This window comes from Sparus aurata, chromosome 19, assembly GCF_900880675.1.
Source record: "Sparus aurata chromosome 19, fSpaAur1.1, whole genome shotgun sequence".
NCBI lineage: Eukaryota > Metazoa > Chordata > Actinopteri > Spariformes > Sparidae > Sparus > Sparus aurata.
This window is the reverse complement of record NC_044205.1, coordinates 13,033,423-13,061,161: the sequence shown is the minus strand read 5'-3', so window position 1 is coordinate 13,061,161 and position 27,739 is coordinate 13,033,423. Positions and strand designations below refer to the sequence as shown.

The 27,739-nt window shown below is 42.2% G+C and overlaps 1 protein-coding gene across 1 annotated transcript in view; it reads left to right on the top strand.

The window, feature by feature from the left end:
• The window catches only part of LOC115570480 (uncharacterized), a 33,378-nt gene extending 8,281 nt beyond the window's left edge, over window positions 1-25,097 (top strand). The window contains exons 4-8 of the mRNA XM_030399086.1: window positions 9,234-9,485; window positions 12,787-13,039; window positions 13,581-13,744; window positions 18,979-19,138; window positions 25,023-25,097. Coding sequence (XP_030254946.1) covers window positions 9,234-9,485; window positions 12,787-13,039; window positions 13,581-13,744; window positions 18,979-19,138; window positions 25,023-25,097 — 904 coding nt within the window. The remainder of the gene's footprint in view (window positions 1-9,233; window positions 9,486-12,786; window positions 13,040-13,580; window positions 13,745-18,978; window positions 19,139-25,022) is intronic.
• Window positions 25,098-27,739: the final 2,642 nt, after the last annotated feature.

Genomic DNA, 27,739 nt, shown 5'->3' with positions numbered 1-27,739 from the left:
TCTGGATTAAAGCTGCAGAAGGAATTGTGCTGGAAATAATTATCGGTTGTATTAAAATGCTAACGTGTGGCAGGCAGTGCACACAAACGCGCGCAGACCTGCACAGCGTGTTTTTGTAGTGCTGCAGCATGGCACTGTAGGTGCACCGGCAAAACACACGCGCACACACACACACACACACACACACACACACACAGCCTGTTCTTGTTGTGGAGTCAGAGGGAACACACTGACCTAATTTCCCCCAGTTAGCTCGCCTCGTTGGGGACCAACAATCCTCTCCGCCCGTTTCCCCCAACCGAGCCTATCAGAGCACTCACTCACTGTGTGTCTCTGTCTCTCTATCTTCCTGTGCCCTCCATCTGTTTGAGTGTGTATACATGCTCAAGTGTAAGATTAGCACTAAAGAGTACAGTTATATTGTTCAGGGCTGCCCATCTGCATCAGTCTATGCGACTAATTACACAGCGTAAAACATTCATAACATGCACCCTGCAGAGTCATTCCTCCGCTAGAGGAGAAGGGAAAGAGAGATCGGCCTGCAGTTACAGACAGAGAAAGAGAGAAAACCACCTGAAATAACAGCTAGTTCCAGGCTGTCAATCCCCTGCATACTGCAGCGCCGAATCACAACTCGGTGCAAGGGTCAATCAATTCTGATGTAATGCTGGTAGGAGAGGTGGGTGGAGATGGCAGTGCTGTTCACCCCTGGGTCTCTAGTGCTTTCCAGGGCTCTTTCCTGTGCTGAGGGGGCAGGAATGTGTCTGCGGGCGTGCACGCGCAAGTGCGTGCATGCGTGTGTGAAAGAGAGGCCCCTGGCTACCTCGGCCCGAGTGCACATGTTAGGGTTTTCTGTGGCCAGACGCGCCCTGGGTCACTTCGGATCTCACAGACACACACATACACAATCAACGTGCCGCTTCCTTTATGGAAATCGGAGCTGTCAGCTCCCTGACAGGCTAGTGTTGCAATATGATTGGCTAATCTGCAGTGATGTGGGTGTCAGTCAGAGCTGACTGCAGTCCCATTGGTGGTCTGGGTCAAATGAACGTGTTTCCCACCGACATGTAAGAGAGACGAAGGGGGGGGTACAGGAAAAATGACAGGAACTATATGTGAAAGCATATGAGTGATTGCGTGTGATTTGTGCATGAGAGTGTGAGTGTGTGTGTGTGTGTGTGTGTGTGCGTGTGGCGAGAGGGCGAAAGAGAGCTAGGCCAGAGGTGACACCTCCCTCACGCTCTTCTTTTTTAATCTGTAATCACTCGTTCCCCACTCTGACACAAACATCTGAAAAAGATGGCAAAAGTCAACAAACAACTCCACAAGACTTCAAAAGTCAGATTTTAACATGCAGATACATGTAAGCTAATGCACCGCAGCACAAACATGCACTAATGCACAGCACCCTGCGCAAATAAACATGAACTTTTAGGAAAACATCACTGACGGGCAGCTCTAATAATACAACTGACAGGTTGTAGATGTTGATGTAATCAACATTTGATTCACCGTGAAACATTTGTGTATTTTGGAGCATGATGTCATCAGCACCTATTGTAGCCGTCACCAGTTTAGAACCAGAGCACGCTTGATTGATAATTACACCGACACCACAGTTAACAGTTTGCTTTTGTCTTACACTGTATTTGTTCGGAGGCACATAAATATAAGGGATGTGAGTGGCATTTATAAAAAAAAAAGGCATAAATCTGTAGCCTGATTGTGTTTAATTTCCCCATCAGATATACTGCTGTTGACACGTTTTGCGCCAAGGGTTGATCTTGCGATGGAAGTTGCAATGAACTGTTGTTTTTTATCAACATTTGGAAGAAACAGGAGCGTTAAAGCAGCATTTTATAAATAGAACAAATAATAATAACAATAAATTTTTTTTTTTTTAAATCTGATTTTAAAAGGTTATAGGGATGCACATCACATAGAAACAGCAGCTTTGAGAGGCCCACATCCTCCTGATAGAGTGAAAAAAGAGAGTGATTCGAGAGCTGGGTGTCACTTCAGGTCATGTCGTGGCACAGAAAACCTTTATTTTTGTCTTGCTTTCTTTTTTCTTTGTCCATCACCCGCTTAATTGCTCTCTACGCACACACGCATTACAAGTAGTTAGTCTCCCTGGCTCGTAATTATTTCCTCTCTCCTTCTCACGTCCTCCCGTTAATTCTGTCTTCATCTCGCTCTCTCTGCCTCTCATTTTCTCCATCTTTCTCTCTGCACCCTTTCCCTCGTTCTCTCTCTCCGTCTCTATCTCTCTGGTGACAATGTCCTGCAGTTATGAGGCAAGGTCAGAGAAGTGAAATCCATTTAAATACTGATGCAACTCTCCGGAGGCCCATACTCAGCCTCCGCAGCACTCCTCCCTGCACGCCTCACCCGAATTGATGAATTGGATAGATCTCTTTAGAACACTTAGTATTTGTCCTGCATTAATCACTCAGTGTATTACGCATCTACTGGCAGCGTATTTTCACTGTTTTCTCACTGCCTCCCCCTAAAAAAAAAAGTTTATAGAGAGAAAAAACAACCTGTTCTTCATTGTGGAGGACTGTGGTGGTAGTTGTAGTAGCTGAGTGTGTAACGAGAGCCTGGGAAGTCCCTGTGTTGTTTGTTGATCCCAGGTGCATCTGCATTTGAAATGTTTCCACCCTACTTTATAGCGCACCGAGGGACCTGCCATTTCCATGTTTTAATCCCCTCTCGTGCTAAGTCAGGCGCTCCATAAAAACGCCACATGTTGCATGGCATTGAAACGGCTACCTCATGTACACTTCTAAACTATTCCAAGGTGTGCGTGGAGGCCAAAACACATTTTTGCATGAGGGATTTGGTTGGCCAGTCAACCGGAAAGCCGGATTATAACTCATCAAATAAGATTTCTTGAATGGCTGGTAGCTTTAGAGGTTTGCCATTGAACTAAGAACATTTGTTTACTCAAGACATTTCATTCAAAACCATGTCCATTGTGGCCTCTAATAATCAAAATGGAATAAGCACTCCGGCTTTGAGTTTCATCATCATCTCTGACCTCCGGTTCAGGTGTTTATAGGTAGACAGTTTGGGAAATATCCATTCACTCACTCGGCCGAGAGTTAAATGAAAATGTGTTCAGTAAATGCTAATGCAGCTCCCGTTAAGAATATACTATTCAACACAGATTATCTGGCAGTATGAGGGGTTTAGAGATCCATTTTCAAGCCTCCTGAACTGCTTACAGACTCAGCCCCGTAATATCAAACATATTTGATATTTATGATTAAAACTCTGGATGATCGGTAACTTCCGAGCCGGACCACAACACACCAATGTGAGAGGCATCCAAGAGCAGCCAACAAACCACTCATCCAGACTCATTTCACCTTCTTTTGTTTTTGTTTTTCACTGCAACGAATCGCTGGAGCAAGTGTTCACAGCACACAACAAATCTTCATTGTGTTTACATCTACTTCGCCATAACATCACATGAGAGGGATCACATGTGAGGCCAGCTACAGCCTGTAGAGCCATGAAGCCAGAGCTATGAAGCCAAACCCCTGTGTCTGCACTGAGCTTGGTTCGCTGTCCAGCCAAAATCGTTAACATCCAACATGTCACTAGTCCAAAGTACACCAAATACAACGCTGCACTTCCTTTGGTCCTCGGCTATGCACCAGTCAAGTATGATGTAGGTCAGATGAATGGTTCTTCAGATATGCGAATAACAGACAGACAGTTGTGCTTGCCTTATAGATACATTAAGCTACAGCCAGCAGATGTTAGCTAATGTATATCTTAAGGTGGAAGACAGTGTCTTGTCTTCACCTGAGGTTGCCGAGCACAGCATGAAAGAGAGCAAACCTCGTAAAGATCGTGGAACAATTGTATGCACAACTATTGATCATAATCGAAGAGTTGTGGGTTTTTTTTTGTTTTTATCTGATATCCCACATCCTGCTCTTCATTATGTTGCTGATGTGCATTTTTTTTTACCAGTCACTTGCTTTCAAATGAAATCTGACATAAACACTGATGCAACATTTCTACCAGCATTGCATCTCATCCTCTGCTAGCTGAACAACACGGAGCACTCGTGGCCTTTTCCATTGCCCTGATATGCTTGCCTGCATGTGAGAACCTCCCTCACATTGTAAAATTGAGCAGCCATCTATTAGTCAAACATGGATTCCTAATTAAGTGGAACATATTTTTTTTCACTGCTTTTGATTATGCTCTCCTCCACTCCCTGTCAGCTGCAAATAATTCTGATAATTTGCTGGTGCATCGTTACACTATTTTAATTATACGATGATGGACTCCAGTTCTGCAGCTGAGTCACTATTCCATAATTCTCTTTTAACTACACCCCAAATACCTGCCACTGTGCTCCCATTTTGTCAATGAAACTCATTTATGTGTATTCTCGCTTTGCCAGGGTCTCTGTAAAAAACAGCGCTTATAAAGTTCCCAAATGGTAAGGCAATTGTTCTTGGAACAAATAAAATGTATAAAAAAAATAAAATAAAAAACAGGGGAGTGAGTGAGAGAGAAAGAGAGAGGACAAAGTTAAATCCGAAGCAAATTTTTGTACTTTTTTTTCAGCATAAATAAAACTTCTCTCAAGATGATATAAAAATGACTCAATTATCTAAAAGCCTTGCGGGCGTATGCTGCTCTGTTCAACTTGTTTTTATGCACACATACACCTACACACACACACACGGGCACACACACACATACACACACACACACACACATACACACACACACATATTCAAGGTGCTTTGCAAAAATGATACTAGCTTAGTAACCAATGATTATCATTTAATACATCTTGCGGGAGCGGCTGTCTTTGTGATTTCCACTTTGTGAGGTTTCATGGCTTCCTGCATTAAATTCGCCCCACCTGCGCAAAGCCCTGCTTCTGTGCCAGTCACTACGTAAACTGATGTGTTTCCGCATAAATGCAGTAAATAGGCAGTTAAAGCTTTATGTTTCTGCTGTGAGAGTGTACCGTGGCATCTGGATATGATGTCAACTTGGATTGGTACGCGTGCAATATGCACTTTGTTCTTACACAGGAACTTGTATACTTCATCTATTATCTGTAAATGCATGTAAATACATATATAAACAGTCAGTGCATGGAGCTTGAATTATAGATACTCTTATCCAAACAAAAAATAATCACATTGAGAATGCCCTGACACAATAGAAATGATGTTGCAATTGTAATTAGCACTGTAAAGGTGATTCATTCTGTGTATGTGTACAGTATGTTTGTATGTATATTGGACTCTTGCAGTGAGTCTCATGGTTTTAACAAAGACATGATGATAAAGTGCTTCTCTGGCTAACGTGTGACTGGTGTTGGACCGAAGTATCTCTCCTAATATCTGTGTTTCCATGTTGGCTAATATGGCTAAAATTGTTTTCATACAGTAAAATTCAAGCTGAAATTAAAGGTCCCATTTTGTAGGAAGCTAGATTTCCAGATCTTTTATGATTATAAAGGCGGTCTATGTGCTATATAAATAATGTGAAAGTGTTCCAACGCTCAGTTCATAAAGAAATGTACGCAGCCCGTATTCAGAGACTGTGTCTTCACACCAGCTGTCACAACTTCCGTAATGTTGTGATGTCACATCTACACAGCCACGCCCTCAGCATGGTGACTGGTGCTTATTAAAATGCTGGCAGAGCTCACGTGGACAGACGGTGGGAGGGGTCGGTGGGAGGTACCCATTCAGGCCTGTGAGAGCTGACCAATCTGGACTGGGCTTTTCAGTGGGGGCCTTAAAGAGACAGGCACAAAAACAGAGCATTCAGACGGAGGGTGAATTGAGGTGCTTCACCAATGGACAGTATACAAAAATAATGTGCTTTCTGAACAATAAAGCATGCAAACATTTTCTAGTAGTCTTCTTAATTAGCTCGCTCCTTTATTTCTTTAAACAAGTCAGACTGGAACTTTGAATGCATGCACTACTAATTACCATGTATGTACATCTGTTCACAAGTTGCAAACTGAGTTTAGCAGGGTTTTTTTGTTTGCCCCAACTACATTCAAAGCCTGAATAACCCCTAAGAAAGGAACTGATTGTGTAACCTACAGATGACAGATACTGTCACAATCCAAAACAAACGCATTATCAGCATTCTCCAAAAATGAAATGTAAACAAAGACGCGGTATCTTCGGTCCTATCTCTTGACACCTAAGATAATCACACTTCCATAATCACCACAACACTCGTGCATCTGGGCCACTAAGAAAACAATCACCTTATCTGTCAATCTTTTAAGTCTATTTCCACACTGTATCTTTGCTTTCTTTATATCCCCAACAGCAAGCCATTGTTCGACTCTGTGGAAAGAGATGTGTGGTTTTAGTGCATTTATAAACAATGCCCGTGGCCCAAATAAGAAAGTGACAGAAAATAACTTAATCCTCAAAATAAAGGGATAAGTCCAATACTTTAAGTGGCCTTAGACTGGAGGGTTTAAGCCATCAGGGCAAACGCGGAGGGATTCTGAGGGCTACCTTCACTCTCCTCGGCCCTGGAGCCTTCTCACCATAAATCTGCTATTTAAAATGTAACACCCCACTGTACACCCCCACCCCCCTTCGCTCCTCAATCTCTCATTACCCATGCCATCTTAAAGGTTTAATACTTGTCCATACTTGCTATTCACTTTGTGCTATTTTCAAGAGCACAGCTCCCGTTTGTTGTCGTGCCGTACAATGTTGAGGGATGCAGCCTGGGAAAACCAGTCCAAGAGATGGTACTTGCTCCAGTGCTTGACAGATATATGCTAGTTAAATGTGATTTACAGGCCTTGGCACTCGGTGGCAAGGTTTAAGGAGGATGATGAGTCCTTTTGCAACGTGCTTTGATGACATTGGAATGAACAACAAACATATCAAAAGATAATGAGGGAACAGCTCCTGGCCCAGATTTCACAGAATCGTATAAACTACAATTAAAATATAGTATTATGTGCCAATGCATGCCTGTTGAAATGGTTAGTTTCATCTGTGGGCCGCTACGCCACATGCTATCAGTCGTTCAGGGGACAAGCTGTGATATTGGAATGAAACATCCTTCGTTCCTGCAAGATAAAAAGCCCACACCTCCACCCCCTGCCTTCTCCTCTTTTTCTGCATTGTACTTTTGTAATTGGAGGTGCCATAATGAAATCAATTCAGTGGTGATAACAGATTTCACATCATGTTACCAGTTTCCTTTGGAAGAGGCCACCGCACGAAGACGTCTAAAAATATTCCTCTTTCATGCATCATCAATATCTTCATTATATGAAAGATGGGCGTCAGGTTGTATTTGCCGTTTTCGTTTAATGTCACTTGACAGGGTAGCATCTTGCCTGTGTCTGTGACACACTGCTTTTCTGTCTACTCCGTAATTCCACTCTTGCAGACATGCGGAAAAGCAGTTTTACACCACAGAGAGGAGCAAGTGGAGATATAGCTTGGAACAGAATGGACGTGCCTTTGTCAAAATCATAATAGAGGATCAGAGACACACATTTGCGCATACGTGATCGTCTTTATGTTCGTGGTACACTTCAGAATCATGTATAAACGCACATTTGACGCTGGGATTACACATTTTTTCAACAAATCTCCCATAAATCTAAAGTGTCATGTATGGATTCTTTGCTTCATGTTATTCAGGGAAGTGACTTTAAAGTTTTTTTTTTATCTTTATTGTCAATGGCTTTCATTAACATGGAGGCTGTGCCACTGTATTTTTCATGTAGCATTAATAGTAGAGAAACAATTGTAAACAGTGTCTTCTGATGACTTAATTTGCATGTAATGAAAGAGCAAGAGATGCAATGCAATTCTCCCTACTTCTCTTATGCATAAACTATCTTTTATGTACAGCATCTCACTGACCTCACACAGGAAATATACAGTATATATCGTACACACACACTGGATCACTTGGGATACGTGCGCTTTTAAAATATCAACCCCAGAACTGACCGGTAACTGACTCCTGTGACAGATGTTTATCCTCTCTGCTCCGGTTTATTTCAGACAGGCTATGAATATTTATCAGCTCAAACTGTTGACTGAGCATTTTCTGAATGAACGTCGAGTTCTCCCATGTGTACCGCACACTACACCACTGCTCTTGTGTGCATCCACCGAGGAACTTGATAACTTAAAATAATTTAACACTTCAGAGAGTGTGCCCACCTCATAGAAATGGCGAAGATGATCTCCCTTTTTTGTTTTAAACGCTACTGCCTGTCGGTTCATATTTCTGCGGCAACACAAGCAGAAGAAAACACAATGCTGCATTTTGATGCAAGGGGAGCCTAATTATTTGGCGAGGTGGTGGGGCGGGGGGCAATACAATTGATTCTGGTTTGTTTTTTTTTTCTGTTTTTTTTCTTTAGGCAGTGTACCGTTTTCCCCAGATACCCACTACAAAGTGAATTCCAACTGTGCTCTGGGACACAGTGGTGAGACACAGGGATGTCCACAGGCGAAGGCCTCAAGTCACACTCTGTGATGCTAACCATAACTCTACTGTGTACATCTACTTTAGCCTTGTGTTAATTAATGTCAGCCAGAAGATGGAGGGTCTGCTTGTGTTGACACACTCAAACTATAATAAATGGATGCTCACTAATTTACTATTCACATTGACTTGCTATACAGTGTACTATATACATATGATGTGTAGGATATTTTTGACGCTAGTTTGTCAGTCAACATATTTTCTCTCTCCTCTCCTCTCCTCTCGCCTCCACTGTTCCATCTGTGCCCTCTATATGAAAGGGAATAGTTGAGCAGGCCTGACAAAGGGCGGCACAGAGGAGGCAGAGGTGCTGAGGGAGGCTGAGCACCGCTGGAAGGGATTCCTATCTGTTTGTGTGTGCATGTGTGTGATTAGATTTGTGTACATGTGCGAATGTGTGCTGATTTGAATACAACATTAGGAAAATGTAGTAGTCAAATACCTATGATTTACTGCATGCATCTGATGAGAGCAAACAAATGCTCAATGTGATGCAAAGAAAAGTACTTGCACCGAATCCAAAATTACAAGTAGCTCAATTTATGGTCCCTAACCTTTGTATTTCTCTAGTGAGTCCGCTTAATGTGAGTTGATTAACAGTTTAAGTATGACACTCATATACTGTACATCGTTGTGTTTAGAATAGGAAATATGACTATTGAGTCTGATTGCCCTTTGTCTAAAAACAGATCAGCACCGACCGGATCTGGCTCCCGCCGCTCACGCCTGTCCTACCGAGCCGGCCTGGCCCTCCGTATGCTGCCGTCCGAGCTGGGCCTACCGTTACCACGGCAACAACAGCCGCATAGTAGCTGGCGTGGCTCTGTTAGGCAGCTCGGCCTCATTATGCCGCTGCTGGCTTTGATGTGGTTTGTGAGGCTCTACCTGCATTACTGCAGCCAGTGGCTCTACCTCCAGGCCATAGCAGTTCCTGTCAACAAGTGAGTTTGCTTCCTTTGATATCGCCCTGAAAGCACGCACACACGCACACACACACACACACACACACACACACACACACACACACACACACACACATGGGTGGGGGGAAAGCGTATGGATTCACATTCACACACACAGAGCAGAACCGCATAGACACTTTTCTGAACACACACATCGCTGCTGACATAAATCCATTTACATGGAGGGCAGATACATACATAGATTACTGCTGAGCGCATAGGCATATTGCAGACGCACACAACAAGCAAGCTCGAACACACACACATGCAAAGTACGGTTTGTGTGAAATGGGATGTGGAGAGGCTAAGGAGCAGAGGATGTGCAGCAAGTTCTGAGTGTGTGCGCTGGAAAACATGCGCGCACACACACTGGATACGCCCTAATCATCTGTTTGGAATCCCCCCATTAACATTTTAACAAGACTCTCTCAATATTAACAAACCATTGCTGGGGGAGTTTGTTGATTTCACCACACGGCTTCAAGTCCCAAAAGGCTACATTATTTGGAAGGAATTTATTGTTATTTTTTGGTGCACGGCATTGATAATAAACAGCAATAAGATAGCACAGAACTGTTAAATCACATCTCAATGGCATATGGTGCTGATTTAATTCATCACAATAAAACAAGCTGGCTGCAGACATGCGTACAAGCAGGTTTTTATTACGATAACATGGGGGTGCAAACATCACACGCGTTAAATCATGGAAAAGTGATAGAAGAAGGCTGAGGGGAGGGAAAGAAATGTGGCTGAATTAGAAAAAAAACATAGAGGAAAAAAAAGGATGGACTGAGGGGGTGGATGGGAGGTGAAAAAACAAAAATGCGAAAACAGAGGGGGTCAACGTCGGATGACAACTTCCACATGTCCGAATCTGCTGCTCTCCCTCCGAGCATTTCTCTCTCCATGCGATGGCCAGAGCTGGTGGTGCCCAGAGAGAGAGAGAGAGAGAGAGAGAGAGAGAGAGAGAGAGAGAGAGAGAGAGAGAGAGAGATGGAGAGGGGCCGAGTGACAGCCAGAGAGGCTAGTGTGATGACAGGCCTCCCTCCCTTCTTGTTTTTATCTCACTCTCTTTTTTTCCTCCTCTCTGACTCTTTTTCTCTTTTGCCTCCTCCTACCCCATAATGCACCCCTTGGACATTAGCAGACAGCGAAGTGTGCCCAGGAGCGACAGAAGCTCCGGCCCCAGTGTCACTCAGTCACCTCTCTGGTTTTCCTTACTTGTGTTTTTCTGTTTTGTTTATACAGTGACACCAGTAAAAGTAGTCATACAGTTTATACTTAATGAAAATTGAATACTAAATACTACATATTATGTTGTGTTATTTAACTTTTACTGCTGATACTGCTTTTACATCAATTTGTGAGATGCATTTTTATATCTGGGTCAGTTAGGGTCAACATTTACTATTGTTCTGGTAGGTGCACTCTGTTACAATGTGTGAGTGCCAAATGGTAATAATGATTTAATAAATAATAATTATAGGTTTTAACAAATCTAATCTGCTAAATTATTAGTAACCTCTATAAACGTACTGTTCATCTGCATATGAATGAGGATTGTGATTACATGTTGGTATCCAAAGCTCTCTGGTTTTCCATTTGTAGTCTGATTGTAGTCCAAGTAGCATTAACCAGGCCTGTTCCAGGCGACTTTGGTTGCGTGCATGTCAAGTCCATGTGGAGAGCAAAAAAAGGCAGAGCACATTGGCTGAGAAACAGTCTCGGAGCCACTGGTGGACTCAGGGGTGCATCCCCATGTACGATAAAAATGCAGTAAAAGTGCTCTCCCTGCACGCTGGTTCCCTTTTTCAATTTTTTCGCCCCTGCCCCTCAAACATTCTGAGTCCGCCACTGCTATCGTAAGGTGATGATTCAGATTTGTTTTGCCTTTGTTTTATTTGTCTGCATTCATATGCAGACAAGGAGTTGTTTCTGAACCTCATTCTTGTGCCCTAAGTCACTAATCAGGCTGCTTATAATGACAAGAGCATGAAAGAGGGCGTCTTAGAGCAGATATCCAGATATCCGCTGACAACAGCAGCAGCCGATGGGTTCAGAGATTGAATAACTAGTAAATCTCAAATGAACAGTTTGCAGAACAAAATACAATATTTCTTTCAGATATGTGGTGGAGTAGGACTATAATGTAGCATAAAATGAAAATACTCACATTAATAACATGTACCTCTATATTGTCCCTTGAATAAATGTACTTAGTTACTTTCCACCACTGATCTAGATCCACACTGCCCAGAAATAGCACCTGCAGTTTGAATAGTTTAATACAATATCACATTTGAGGAGACACCAAATTTGATTTGATATGGAATGATGCTGCCACCCTCAATATTTTAAATGGAACAATGCTGCCAATGACAAAATGTATTAAACTGGAAAGTTTCATCGTATCATATCAAGATTCACTATGAATGAAATATCCCCTTGTCATTCCTGGAATGAGATTTAACAGCGCAATTTATCCGTAAACTAGAAGCCTACACTGTTAGAAATAACATCAAGCTCCTCTGTCTGCACTGGTCATTCCGGCGAGCTAATCTCTGCGCTACGAAAGGACTTTTGGAGGATTGAATCTGTGTGTTAGGAGATGTGCCTCAGTTAAAACGCCGATGGACCTCCACTGTCAGATTAATGGACGGAATCTGAGAGACGCTTGACTCTTGGAGCAAATCAGATGGAAATTAATGAGCAAAAACTGGACCTCTCCTCTCCCACCACTGGCTCTACCTCCACATGACTGATGGGAAGATTAAGGAACTCATGAGGCTTGCGGTAAATGGGGGAGTCTTACAATGGGGGGAGGAAGATCTGGCAAGTTTCCTTCTGATTGGTATTCTGTCTCTCACAACTTTTTGATGTTTTTTACTTTTTTAAATTAAATTATATATATATATATATATATATATATATATATATATATATATATATATATCTTATATCATATATATATATATATCTCTATATATATATAAACACACTGTCAATCCAATAAAAGTTACCTTTAAACATATCGAGACTAAGGCAGCACATATTAGCAAAACAGCCAATAATAATAGTGTAGGTTGTCATCAAACTAATTAAATATGATAGATTCAACCACAAATAATATAACGTGGTGTGTGAATCGCTGGAACCAGTTGCCCTTGAGCTGCAAGGCTTCATAAACCACTACTACATGCATATTGACACATGCACACACTTAACACTCTAGTCTACCCACATGCACGTCACCGGCCTCCGTTTCCTCTGCCGCCAGATTCCAGTTCCACGCACACACGGTGGACCTCGTATACCAGAGCTCTTTGCTCCACACCCGGGAGGAGCTGGCGATGGTGGTGGTGGGTCCCCTGACCTTGAACGCAGTAACGTTCCTGCTGGTTCTGATCAGATGGGGCTGTCAACAGATATTTGGCTCACTCCCTTCCTTCACGTCAAAGTTTATCATGGCTCAGGGAGTGTGGACAGTCCTCGACCCCCTGGCGGTCTTTGCAGTGGACGCCGTCCTCGGGGTAAGTCACTTAAAAATAACTTGGACACTTGTGCACTTTAAATAGGAGTTCACTTTATCTTGGCAAAGTGACTTTAGATTACAAAAAAAGGGGGGGTGGGGGTGAGAAAGGAAATGTGCAAGGTTAGATGGGTGTCTTTTTTGGCAGTGGGTTGGAGTTTGTCAGTGAGGAGACTGAAACGATCTTGACTGTTCACAGTTGTGAATCATTTGACAGGAAGTAAAGTGATGTCTGAATCCTAGTTAAAGGGCATTGTAATGGTGATATACTTATATACTTTATCTTGTAATTTCTAAGAATGGTTTAATGTCTTTGTTGTATTTGTGGTTTTAAAAAGTCAGCAATGTAACACAATAGAGTAGGAGCAAGACCAGCTGACCAGCGTGTGAAACTTTGCCCCTGAGCCATCATGTGATCCTCCTTTGATCGATCTCTGTCCTGGGCGAGAGCCTCCCCATATTGCAAATGTCCAGTCTTATACATCCAACAATTACAGATTTGTCCTTTTTTCCCATTTTTCTTCCAATCTCTGTCTCCTCAGCGTCTCGCTTACAGCCCAGACACACCGGTGGGTGACGCAGCCAAGCTTTACTGGCACTTCTATCGAGCTGACCAATCAGGCACAGCGGGAGTGATCATCACTCTCTTCCTCTACGCGGTCCTTTTCCTGCTCTCCATCACTATCCTCTTCATTTACCTGCTCAGGTGAGACACACAGAAAGGTAATGACTTTATCCAATTGCATTTATGGAGTTAACTGTGATTATATGTCATGTATGAGCCAGTGACTCTATGAACAAATGGATGTTGCCTCAGGGCATGAAAGTAAAGCCAATGCAAAAGTGGCTTGAACCTGAATTCTTTCTAATGGCCAGCAGGATGTGACTCACTGGTTTCAAAAATGTGTCTAATTGCATATAAGCTTATGAGAAAATGACCCTATTTCTCACATGATTTATTACCTCAGGAATCATCCTCATAATGAGTTTATGGTCTCAGTGGCTATTTTCAAGTCTTCATCAATACAGCACGTGTTCATTTAAGAAATGATTGTACCATTTAGAGTAAGATAGACAATAAAAGCAGGGTATACTCTTGGCTGTGGCTAGCCAGTGATTGACAGGTCACAACCAAGGCTTGTGCTCTGGTTCTCATTCAGATCCAATCAGGATGTCCTCCCTATCTTCCACCCTCTTGTCCAAATATGGTCACTTTTGTCTTGAAAAACAAGACTGCAACGACCCTAATGCCAAACTCAAGGCTTCAGAATTGTAATCAACAAACCGGTGGGTGATGTCACAGTTGGTTTACAATCAAGATGTGAATCCAGTTCCTTTTTGTTTCCACAACGCTCATTCCTCATCGACTTTGAACTCCATGTCCGACCTTCCCAATGGCTCAAAAAGCATCACAACACGGCTCAAGCTCTGAATTATCGTATGGGTATTTTTGAATCAATGCAGCCTGTAGGGACATTCTTCCAATGAAGAGGAAAACCCTTTCTGAAACACCCCGGCCCTCACCAGCCTACTATTCTCAGGCACCTGTTCAGAAATAACTACAAACCCTCCACCCCCGCAGCCCCGCGCTATGCTTCACCCCCATCCACCAGATCCACCATCCCCTCCTCTGTCCGCAGAAAAGCACAAAAAAACAACAGAAAATGAAAACAAATGTTGATATAATCCATTTTGATTTTATAGTCGCATGGAATTACTTATGCAGCTATGCATCAACCTCACACTTCGGCACACAAACACACACTGAATTGTCGGACACAAATGCAGAAATACACACACGCACGGCACAGTTGCCTTTTTTTTTGAACATACCATACTCTGCAATTGGTTGGAAAATTGAAAGCGTTTCTAATTCAAAAGTTAGATGTGTTTTGATATAGCGTGAACACATAACCCCCTTACATTATCCGATTAGGCTGGATGTTTTGCATGGTTGGTATCACGGCAGGTTTCATACATACTGAAATGGCCTGCATATACATGGTGGTGAACACACATACTCCATTATAATGCACTGTGTGTTCCACTCATGTCTTGCAGATTGAGGTCAGCCATGCTGAAGCATTTACTTGCTAGGCTTGTATTATGTTTTAGCACCTCAGACTGTTTTCTGATTTTTTTTTCTTTTCTGCTAAGCCTTCATCCCTCTATAAAGCTGTTAGAAGCTTCCTGATAGGTAGGGATGAACAGGGAAAAAAAACATAGCAAGTGTGAATCTCTCACAGGCGAGGTTAAGAGGGCCTGATCCTGAACTGCTGAATCAAACATTCCTCTTTTTCTCAGTTTTAGAAAATCACTGGTGATTAACACTGCATTGCAATGTGAGGGCAGATTTAAACATACATTGCAGAAACAGGGGTTCCAAAATTCCAGCTTAAAAGATGACTATTGCACTTTCTGAATAATAGAAGGACATCGTTTTTTGCAGAATGGATGTGAAAAAAAAATAAAAATATAGAAGGGCGGGTGATAAATTACTGAATAATGTAACTCAGTATTCATCCAAGGTGTGTTCTTCCACCCTCATATAAGACCAAATTCCATTAACGGCTCAAAATGTAAGAAAACCCTTATTGAATTAATCAGTTTGAGATTGGCGGCCGAGGAGAGGGTGCCATCTAATTTCAGTAAGCGGGACGCTTATCGGGCGCCAGCTAAATGGACAATATTAAAACAGCAGCCGGGAATAATGACTTCTGCCACTCAACCGCCACACGGGTTTGTATTGAATGTAGGCCACGAGGCTGAAGCAAGGCTGATAATTTTATGGGTTACAGTTTCCTATTGGCTGCAAGGAAGGGGCTCTGACACAGAGCGTGACCTATTTCTAAAAAAATGCCTCGGGCTATATGTATAGATAGAATGGACTGTTATCCTTTTTTAATTACATTTTAGGCAGCCTTTATTCACTGGCTGCAAAAAATACACATAAGTGATGTGTTTTACACCTCTATCCTCTTTGAAACTTCACAAACACACAAGAGAGTGACGTTAGGTTGATAGTGGCGCCGTTACATCCAAACGATTACAAGGTTCAAGACTACAAAAATGACTTTGCCTGCGTTGCCTCACAAACACACTGTTTTTTGTTGGTTTCTGTGTAGAAGGTACACAAGTTTGCATGTTTACATCCAACATCCACCAAATCAGTCATAAATTACTGCTTCTTGAACAAAAAAATACACTGATTGGGACTTAAACTGTAAAATTAATGTACACTCACTGGCCATTTCGTTAGCTACACTCAGGATGAGTGAGAATGGTCATTTATGCATCACAATATTAATTTGCACTGAAAAACCAATCAAAATCATGTTGATATGATAGTTGTGAGGTGAACAAATGTTTTCCGACTGCATATCTGAAAAGATTCACATGCAAGGGTATCGCTGCGGGACTAAAGTACTTCATTATAATTCTGTTTTGTCACATATTAAAGCTTCATTAAAAAAACAAAAAAACATCGAAGCTTCTGCAGATTGTTAATTGAGATTTCATTTAATTGTGCAACTCTGCCATAAACGCTGCCTTTAAAAAAGATAATTATATTCAGTTTTGATTGACAGTGTGAGGTATTCCTTTAACTACATGTGTATTATGAAGCTTGTAGTTTGCAGTGTTGTTGAACTGGACTCTATTATATTGAGGGGCCCATTCACATACATGAGAGGGGCAGAATATTTGAAACATTACAGTGATGCTGTTACTGACTTTTCCTAAAAGTGTACATATTTTCATTTACATTTTTTTGTTATTTAAATAATACAGAAGGTGAAGAAAATGTCATAATTTTTCCCCATTTCATTTGGAAGCTCTCATATGTCCCACACTGATTTTGCCATGGTTTAATTTTTTACTTTTTTGCAAGGTGAGAGATGCATCTTGGTTGCATGGCAACTATCATCGTCTGTCATCAGAAAATGACCACTTTTATCAGAGAAAGATCAGCCAGATCCATTCATGGCTGATGCAGGTGAGCTCCAATCTGCTGCCCTGCACAGTTTCTTTGAGGAGCATGAAGGAGGGGAGTGCTGATGGGTGTGTGTGTGTGTTTGTGAGGGGGATATTAGTTTACACACCTGTATTGACTTTTTAAAAGATATCTTAACACGACTCTCTCTCATGAGCGATTCTAAAATTTGAAATCTAGCGGTCAAAATTACCACAGCACTTCCAGTAGTTATGGAATTCTGGTACTTCTGGTGTTAATTCACTCTTTAATACCAGGACCCACCGTGACCTCAACATAAAGTACAACTATACACTTTTTAGTACTGTCAACACAACTTAAGAAGGCAGAAATGGCAGAACCTTACATTTGCACAGTTATGAATGAAGTGGCTGGTGAGTGTACAGCAATTTTACAATATTAAAGAAACAATCAATTTGTTTTTTTGATTGTGATGGATTTGGCTTATTATCCCTGATTATCCCTAAGTATCTGTTTAAACAGTAGGTTGTGGGTACATACACAGTATACAAATGCAAACTTTTGCAATGAATAACCTTCTATACAGAAACCCACTGGTTAGAGAGAAGACGTTCTTCTATTGTTTGGCAACAACACAGTAATATTGAGCATGTTCAGTGATTTAATTTTCTCAAAGATAGAGAGCAGAGTGTAATTGTTGAAATAAGCCTGAATATATATTTAATGTACGCAGGTTTACAATACAAAAATACCATTACCCTTTTATCCACCATGGTCATGCTGTCATGAATACTCAGCGGAAATGTATTCCATACGTTAACACGTGTCCTTAAGGTGACCCCTGTGCTGAAGAAGAGCTGACGGGAGCCTTATCATCCAGGTCATAGTCCAGATATAAGCAACACATACTTGCATTCAGGGCACTTCCAAACACGAAGGAAATGAGCCAGTTTTTGAAGCACTAAGATAAAAAGATGGTGAATTCCTCCAAGAGAGAGACCGCATAAATGAATGAGAAGCACAATTCAAGTGTAGGATGAAAATGAATGCATGCTATTCCTGTGTCTGAGGTCAAGATTCTACAAACATCCTGCTCCCAAGAGCGCTGGGGAATGATGCTGAGTTCAAAGCGCCGTACCAGCTTCTTGTATAAATCCCAGCCTCATTGATGTTGGTTTTATTTGAGAGTTGATTACCCTCTGACAGACTAGAATCTCTATGGAAGGGCACAAGGTCTTCTGGTTTTGATGGTCAGCCAAGGCATTTGTTTACAGACATGGTGATTCTTTTTAGGGGTTGGCTGCATGCACCCTTGTGTGGCAAAAGAAAAATAACACTTTGGTGATGCGCGCTCATCTGGAGGTATGAATCAATACGCCTTCTGCTGCGCCGAACGTTTTCCTGTGACTCAGGCCGGTCTCTCCAGACACATCTGCAACCAGCACGTCCGTTGCATCTGCCATCTTTGAAGCTCAGCATTAACACTGAAGAATATCCAAGGATCTGACTCCCACACACCAACAGATGTACGACCACGCAGACACACAAACGCAGACATCGCTTCAGTCGGCTTGTGTTAACAAAGTGCTTCCCACTCACAGGCCAATTTGTTTGATTCCTTTTGCTCTTTCATTGTGTTGGAATTGATGTATTATACTTACACGGCAAACTCGCTTTGTGTAATCAATAGAAGGGTTCATGTGTTCTTCCAGCAAGTTGGGATCACTGTGATTTGACCTGTTCCATAAAAGCCAGCCAATATGACAGTAAAAAAAAAATAAGACGCGGTGCTGTTCGGCGTAGAGGAAACCGTGGAGCTTGTTGTCCATAATTATCATCTCTGACACGAGGCAAAGATGCTGCTTTTCCCTGACTTTGACATTTGACCCTGTGTGACCTTTACAGGGAACAGTGATTCAGTATGACGTCACTGCTGCTACCACTTCCCCCTCCTCACTTCTTGTTCTCTTCTCGCCACGCTTCCTAAGATTCCACAACGATGGCCGCATGCTGGACGTCTTTCAGCGGCTCACGGCCAAGGAGGGGACCTACTTCCTGCCTCAAGACCTGGAGCTGTCCAACCAGGAGCTGAGCTACATCGTCAAGAAGGCGGAGCAGTGGAGAGGCTTCAATGGGGAGAGGCGCAAGGTGAGCATCTCGGCACACTGCGGCCTCTCCTGTCTCTCCGTAGTAGACAATGCTCCTCTCCTCAAACCCTTGGAGATTAATTGGGCTAATGGATGTTTTCTTAACGAGAGAACGAGCCAAAAGGTCACTGATACTAATCTGCCAGATTGGTCTGTGTGGTTGCTTGTAACCCCCGGGAGGTATCTGCTGTGTTGCGGCGCTGACGGAAAGGGTTTGATTCTGAAGGGAACATTAAATGGCAGCCATGTTGATATCAAGCTGTTCATCAATAGCACATTCAATCTGGTCATTCCAACGAAGATATTAGGTCCGAGAGGATGTATAGAACAGGCTCATTTTATATCATTACATTTTCTTTAGTTACATTTCAGAAAGCTGAGAATTCATCTCAGAGGTCTTTAGCTTCATTCTAATTAGTACAAGATAATTACCAAAACAGAAACTCAGCTAGCGGGCTGCCTGATTAGTCTGTGGAAACCAATTTCCGAAGATATTTCATTAAAGAGAGACTGCTCAATCAACACACATACCGGGATGCATATGCACATACCACACTGTGCATTCTCTTCATATGGACAACCTGGTGTCGTGGGGATTGCGGGGTTCTAGTTGGCATAAATGCATGTCCCCATGAAATTACTATCGCTGGGGAGAGGCTGTCGCGTGTCTGTCAGCCCCAGCGTAGGTCGATGGTGATGACACAGGGAAGGGCAGTGTATTAGCAGCGAGCCTACGCCCGATGTAGAAATCTTTGCATAGTGATTGAAAATGTGACTTGTTCAGATAAGGGAAATGGAACACAGCGATCAAACTGCAGCCCCCTTTAATTTATTCTCTAGGATTTGTTAGTGGCACACATCGCTCGCTGTTCATTAACTCCATTGCTCTTTGCTTGCACAAGTTCATAGGGGTAAAATGGAACCAGAAACTACAGTAGACTCTGTTTCCAGTGTAAGACGGACTGATTGTTGAGAAATGATGCACAATTTCATCTTTCTGGGGAGTAAAACAAGCTTGAGTAAATCCAAAACATGTTTTGTCCGGGGACAAGGCTGTTAACATTTGTAGGACTGGGAAAATCTAATCACCAGAAAAACAACTTCTCCTCAGTAAAACTAAAACACATTTGAAGGTCTGCTCCCCACAGTGTGAACGGATGCAATCTGCATCTTTACAAACACAATTAGAGGCAGACGTTACACAGAAACAACTCAAGTAGTGATTGACAGTGTTTCAACTGATGATAACATGATTACCATTAATAAAAAAACAAGATCGTATCCCTTGGAATTTGTCAGACAAGTGGGAATAATGATTGCAGTTCATTAGTTGGTGTCTGGCAAGTTCGTGTTGAACAGTGTTGAACTGCTGTGCCACAAGCTTTATTGAGCACCATGTGCCTTCATAGAAATCTTATAATACTGGAATAGAAACCAGAATTTTTACCGGACAAAGCCTTAGTAGGTGACCTCACTTCCTGTGCAGAAGATGAAGACTACTGTTTAGTTGAAAGGGGAACATTTTACACACTTGAAACTGTCTCACAATGCTATATTGAAGTCGTGAGATATGATTTATGTTATGTGTAACCCCAAAAATGCGAAAAAGGTGAATGTCCCTTTCTGGGGCCAGTGTTTGATTCATCTTTCTGGGAAACATGGCAGTGCAAGAGGACTTGTGCCCTCTGTAGATATAAAAGGTTCAATCCAAGGTAGTGTAAACACAACAATTCTCAGGTTACGGTGATTATACACACATGAAAACATAATTGTGAATATTAAAATACATTTCTGCCAGTAGATCCTCCTGAATACGACCGCTAGACCGTGAAACAGCCTAAAGTCTACTTTTTTACACCTGTCTTGTAAGCCTTAATGAACTGCAACCCTGGCTCCGAGAGGTGACTACACTACTGCTAATGGGATGGTGATGGACCTGCTTATTGGGAGAAAATTTAACCTCCCAATGTTTGGAGACTTTGAACGAAATTACACCCCCAAAGTTTGTGATTAAGAAAATGCTTCATTTAGCCGCTGATGGCCTCTTGCTGTGGTGGCACTGCTAAATCATCCTTGCATTACTGCATATCTCCCTCCACAGCAACAATTACAGCATACTTCATATTGTCCCTAATTTGCCGTTATTAAACTGATAAAATGCTAACACGTTAACACGTTCTCCAGCATGATGAGAATTTAGGGTTATTGCATTTTATGATTTTTACATTATTCAAGCTGGCCATTTTTCATCAAAATAAGATGGGCCTTGCCATTATTTCATAATTATTGGAACAATTTCTCCTGTGAAAAGGGTCACTTTCCTAACTCAGCAAAGACATATCCCTGTTAGACTAATTTGCCTACATGCAAATTTTTGTCATTTTTCCCTCATTAACTATTTATCACAGGCAGGAAAAAAATATATTCATGAAGGCGAGCAAAGGAGCAGCCCGACAGAGCCGAAACTAATATTTTGCAACTCTAATGATTTTTTGCATCCTTAATTAGATAGAATAAGGTTGATATGATTAGGTCAGGATGTAGTGTTTTTCATTAAAAATACATTTCAGAAACTGTATTCCAAATGTGCCCTTGCAATTAAATAATGAATCCGACGCATTCCTTATTACGGACCCAATTAATATCAGAGGCAAGGGCGTAATTTTAATAACAGTGGGCCACGAGGCCTTCATTAGCTGAGTGAGAGAAAGGAGGGATGAGGAGAAGGAAAACAAGGCACTCACAGGAACAGCAGCCGTCTGATATTGAGCCAATTTTAGAAAGTTATTGAACAGTACACTCTTAGAAGGATAAAGAATGACGTTTTCTCCAAAACAGATCTGGAGCAAACAGGAACTGCAAATACCTCCTGTTTGTTTTAGCCTCATTTGATACCAGCTGTAGGTCAGCTGGCACACAGGGAAGCAGAAAATGGAAAATCATTTAAAGGTTCACAAGTGAAAGTCTTTAGAGGTTAATCTACTTCCTTAATTTAGGTTTTAACATGCTGCAGCAATTTTAAGACCTCCTCTGTGGCACCCTATAGAGGTCTTTAAGCCGCATTGGCTCACAGGTAGCAATTTGTTGCTTGACTGTGCATCAGTCAGGAAACCTTTAGTAGAAACAAGTTGGAAATCTGTCAGCGAGTTTGCTTGAGCAGCCAACCCACAGTATACCTGAAATTATCAGGTCCCTTGTACCTTAAAGGTCTAATTTGTTAAATAAGGCCCACATTCACAGGAAGTTCCAAAAACACAGGGGCAGCATATCACCAGAATAACAAATAACTGCTACTCTTTGCTATCCTTGGATGTAGCTAGCTAATTAGCTCATGGTTCAGTTAGCATTTGAGCCAGTGGCCCTAGAGTTTGCCTCATCACAGTCACCAGTTCACCTGGATTTGGCAACCTGAACATGGCTGGACACCGAACTGGGACTAAACGTAACCTCCACGAACGACTAAGGACAGTTTGACAACAAATATTGATACATGATACATTACAGAGGTGATTTACCAGGACTATGACTTCAGGGACGACAAGACACAGCAGGCATGGGACACGAGAGCTGGCAGCAGAGAGGTATGCAAATACGAATGCAAATACATTTTTACACATTTCTACATGTATAAATGTGTAAAAAATTATTTGCATTGTGCAGAGCTTCAGAAGTTTCCCAATATCACCCGTATTTACTGCTGTTTATTCTAGGCAGGAACACAAGACAAAGGTAAAAGTTAACAGCAGCAAAACAAAATGCGAGCTGATTATAATCAATTAGGTTAGAACTACTTTTCTGGATGTGCTGTGCTGTAACTCAGCAAAACCTCTCTGTATCTCCCTCCAGCGCTGAAACAATAAAAAAAGAATCCACATTCAATAACCAACCTGCAAATGGCCTATTATTATCAAACTTGTAATTTTCACAAGGCAGTAATAAAACATAATCTAATTTTTACTTTCTCACCAATTAACTTTATATTATAGATTCCTCCATGCCATATGATCATCCGAGTTGCTTCAAGGTTTAAATATTACTCTTGGGTTAAGATGTCAGCAGTGGAGCTCGCTGGCTAAGCAAAGAGGGTGAATGAGTCAAGGACCTATCTACCTGTGTGCCCTTTAATTTGATCACAGGAAGAAAGGGAAAGAATGAGTTTCCGTTAAAGATCATTAGCCCCAAGTGTTGTGGATAACAGCTGAGAGAAGGGGCATTAGCTCACACACCAATTATGGCATTTTTCATAATTGAAATTCTTTAAGACTTACCTCACTTTTTGTACCTCGCTGCTTTTTACATCTGTGGAGGACGTCACACCTTTTACACGCAGTATGCAAGAGGAAATTGCTTAGAGATTATGGATGTGGTATTTGTTTAATTATCGTAATCTTCTCATATCCCTCTAGTGACGTGTGGTTGATTGCTTTTCGCTGAGCACAGTAACGTAGATGTCTTTTTGCATTCACAATACTTGTGTTCAAATTTGTTTATTAGGATAAAGCCCCTTGAGTACTTAGTTTGTAGTATGTTTCTGCTTGCTAAAAAACGGATATATTGATGAGCACAACAGATCATTGCTGCTGTCTGACGTCAAAAGCCAAAGCCAATCCAAAAACTGCAGGTGAAACTTAGTTTAAAACAAACATGGAGCAGCCAGATCACCAGAGTAATTACTAACTGCTGCTAATGGTGGCTGCCTTGAGCAAGTTAGCTCAGTTAGCCGTGCAGCTAGCGGTTCCAAGTGGGAGCTTGGGCCACTGGATATTGGTATTTACACTACTAGCATGGGAGATTTTCACCAGGCAGGCCAGGGCTATCTGCTTAGCATGCTAATGAAGGTAGATACCTCTGTAATACAATACATTTGTACATATACATTCAATGTATATACAATACATTCTTTCCTTAACTTCGGTATATCATTTTAGTTATTGTTTTAATGTTTTCGACTAACATTCCTACATGTTGCACATTAAAAGTTTGATTCACATTATGCTTAATCTTCCTTCTTCACCCTCTGACTCTCTCCAGCACACTAAGGTTATAGCAACAGGTGACCAAATGAAATGAGCTGTTGCACTGAATAAAAGTGGGATTTGTCAGGGTTTGAACATTGTTGGAAACATCTGAGATATTGGAAGTAAACAATTCACCAAAATATTTAACAACGGCAGGTCATTTTAGACATTTCAATGCAGAAATGTCCCATATAATATCTCAAAGGGAACTGTGATTAGGCCACTGTTCACAAGATGGCTCAGCACAGACGCCAACAGAAACCTGCAGAATAAGCCCATCAAAACTTGACAGGGTTTGACAGGAAACTGCAGTCAACACTGCAGATTATTCAGTTAGAGGCAAGTTGTACAAATTGAATTGCACAAACAAACAAAACTCTTTAATTTCCTGGTGCTTCTACTACTATCATGCTCTGAGCTAGTGAGAGTGCTAGCATGCTTTACATCATACTAGTGCCTCGGTAATGAGCCCCATTAATTATGTAAAGGCAGTGATGCAGATGGACCTAATTAATTGTCTCCCGTCACCCCCTTGATTACTGTACCTGGAAGGGAGGTGTTCATTTCTGTAATACTTAAGCAGGTACGCAAACTGTTTTGTCAGAGCCACCGCTATGACAATGACAGAGTAGAGAGCCAGCCTACCCGCCGCAAAGCTCTTTTCCCGGTAATTCACCAAAAGGAAACTTTCCCAGTGGTGGTGGTGACATTGTGATAATTGAAGGAGAGAGAGGGAGAGATTAAAAGAAGTAGGGGAGGAGGGGACGGCGGAGGGAGGCGGCTCGTGAGGTGGCCCCGGAGATGTTTTCGCAACCTGATTGCATCAACATTTGCGTACCTTCGCGCCGCTTGTCTCCGTATGTCTAGGTAATGGGTTACCAGCGGGCGAGTTTGGGAACACCCAAGGTGCTTTGCAACAGCCGCGTGGTTGGTGGGGAGTAAACCTGTTGAGAGTCAAACAACACAGATTGGGTTGCTAATGATAACCTGAGTCTGGAAGGCTGGCTGTTAATCATATAAGATGTGCTCTCCGTCTTAACCCACAGCAGTGACATGACCGTACCACCTGACCAAAGAAAGATCAGGGCCTTCCCTTTTCCTGCAATTAACATGACAAAAAAGACAAATTGTACATTTAAATTTTTAATCGAGAAATATTTTGAATTGCCTCTCAGACAAAATAATATAAGTGGTGCAGTTCATTGCAGATCATAAACTTGTGAAACACTCATCGTGACCCACGAGAAAAATGAACGCAGTACGCATCAAGCAGAAATTAATCTGGTTTATCTCTCTCTCGTGCTGTGCAAATGGTACAGTAAAGTGAGTTTGAGGCCACCTGAGATGCGAATCTAAACTCGAGAAGAAGGAAGAAAAAAGCTTTGGAGAGGAAGGAGGACAGAGGGAGCAGCGGGCCGTGACAGGATACACAGGAACCGCTGTCACACAACAATAGAACCCTCAGCCCCTCAACAGGAACCCATAACAGCAACACAGGAACACCAGGAGAGGAGGGGAGGAGCTGAGTGCTTCAGCAGCGCAGGAGGTCGCGTAGAGTCAGAGGGCATCTATTGGTCTACCGTGTGTGTGTGTGTGTGTGTGTATGTGTGTGCATGTGTGTGCATGTGAGGTCACCAAAGTCCTCCCAACCCCCCATAACCTCTTCCAAAGCTTACTCTGTGTGACCATCATGCACATATGTACATGTGAGTACATGTAAGCAAACCTCTTGCGCGCGATGCATGTGCGTGTCACATTAGAGTGGCTTCTTCAATTACAGCCAACGTTTTTTTTTTTCTTTTTTTTCTTTTTTGCGGACAGCGCTGTGGGCCCCAATGGCCCCGGGCGATTGCAGGCAGGCAGGCAGGCAAGGAGACAGGGGCGACGTAGCAGCAAGCACAGCTTCCACAGTCGGAGCATTAGGGAGCTCAATATGAGATATGACTGCAGAAGCTACGTGCCTGTGTTCCTGAAAAGGTCATGGACTTCGCTGGGCAGTAATGTGTGAAAGCGGGGCACAGTGGTTAAAAAAGGAGACGAGTAAAAACAGATAAAGATCAAACACTCGTGTACACTCTCACCTCCTGCTCAATTCACACGTAGAAGATTTTATGGACGCGAAACACAACCACGCAGACCGGCCGATTTGAAGTAGTGCGAGATTAAAATAGAACAAATGCTCGCCGTTCGCAGGGCCTTCTGTGCACATGTACCCTGAGCTTACCTCTATACCTTAAATGAGCCATGGGAGCTGAGCGGTTCTCCATTACTCTGTTGCTTGCACTCCTTTTTCAGGCAGCATTGTTCTCTGTGACACACATGCCTCTTCTCTGACCTCTGTTTAGCACCGCACACAATAGCTTCCTCATGAGACCTGGGCATGTGAGGGCATGGACACAAGGTGAGCTATTACTCAGTCGGTCTGCATACACAGGTAATTTCGGTTGTTTAACCAGCTAAGGTTGGGAAAACGGTGAGAAAGGCAATCAGTATGGCTGCACGCTAATTTTTTTGTATTGGTGGCAACACTGTTTGTTATGGTTTTATTCTTCTTGGGGTGTATCGAATCACAGAAGGGGGATGCATCTCCAAAGCCCACAGAGCCCAGTCAGAGATCTCACAGAGCACAGCGTCTACGGATTATGTAAGACGTGTAATGTCTTTCTCTAGACATTACATTTGAAAAAGTAGGAGTCATCTTGTGTTTGAGGATTTGACATTTATGCATCCAGGAGGTTCTGGCTGCTGGTCCGTGTTTTGCAGCCACAGAGGAGCTATATTCTTTCACAAGTGGAGAGTGCTTCCTGACACCTTTACTGTCTTTTGAATGGTTGCAATTTCTAGCTCTCTTTTTCAGCAAAGAGTAGCAATGTCATGTTAACTGTATTTGATTAGCAGTAAATAAATCAGATGGAGTTCATGTTTAGCATATGCAATATGCTTTTTTACAATGCTACATACATTACATCTTACATAATTGTTCTATCCGGAAAATAATTGTTGTGAAAGGTACGGCCATCTGGTAATCAGGGATTTTTGTATTGGTACATGTCAGGCCAATTGATCATTCCAGCAGAGACCTCAAATAAGCAATTTGTAAGATATGGAATGAAGAAAAATGGTTTACATTCAAAATATGAACTTACATCAATAACAGAATGTGAAGGATCAAAAGTGTTGATGTTGTGTCAAAGATGTCTATGTACAGTGTTGCAGAGATGTCTATTGAAGTTCGCCCCAGTCCATCCTGTACAGAATACCACCTTTTAATGATAGCCCCAGGTGTTGGCTGTTTGGCAGCCCTCTTGGCTATAATAATGCCATGGCCATCCCCTCCACCTCCTAATGTGAAAGTCAGCTAATAAGCACCTCATGTGAACATGATATGCCACATTTGCAACAAATGCGAACCTTGGACATATCTGTGGTCTGCATTCAGTTGGTCGCCAACAACCACTGCAGAGTGCAATATTAAATAGTGCTTAAGAGTCTGCTGCTTTTATACCTTGCTCAAGACAGGTATGCCACCAGTATCAGACACACCCTCATGCAGGTAATGCTGTTATAATGGAGAGACCACTACT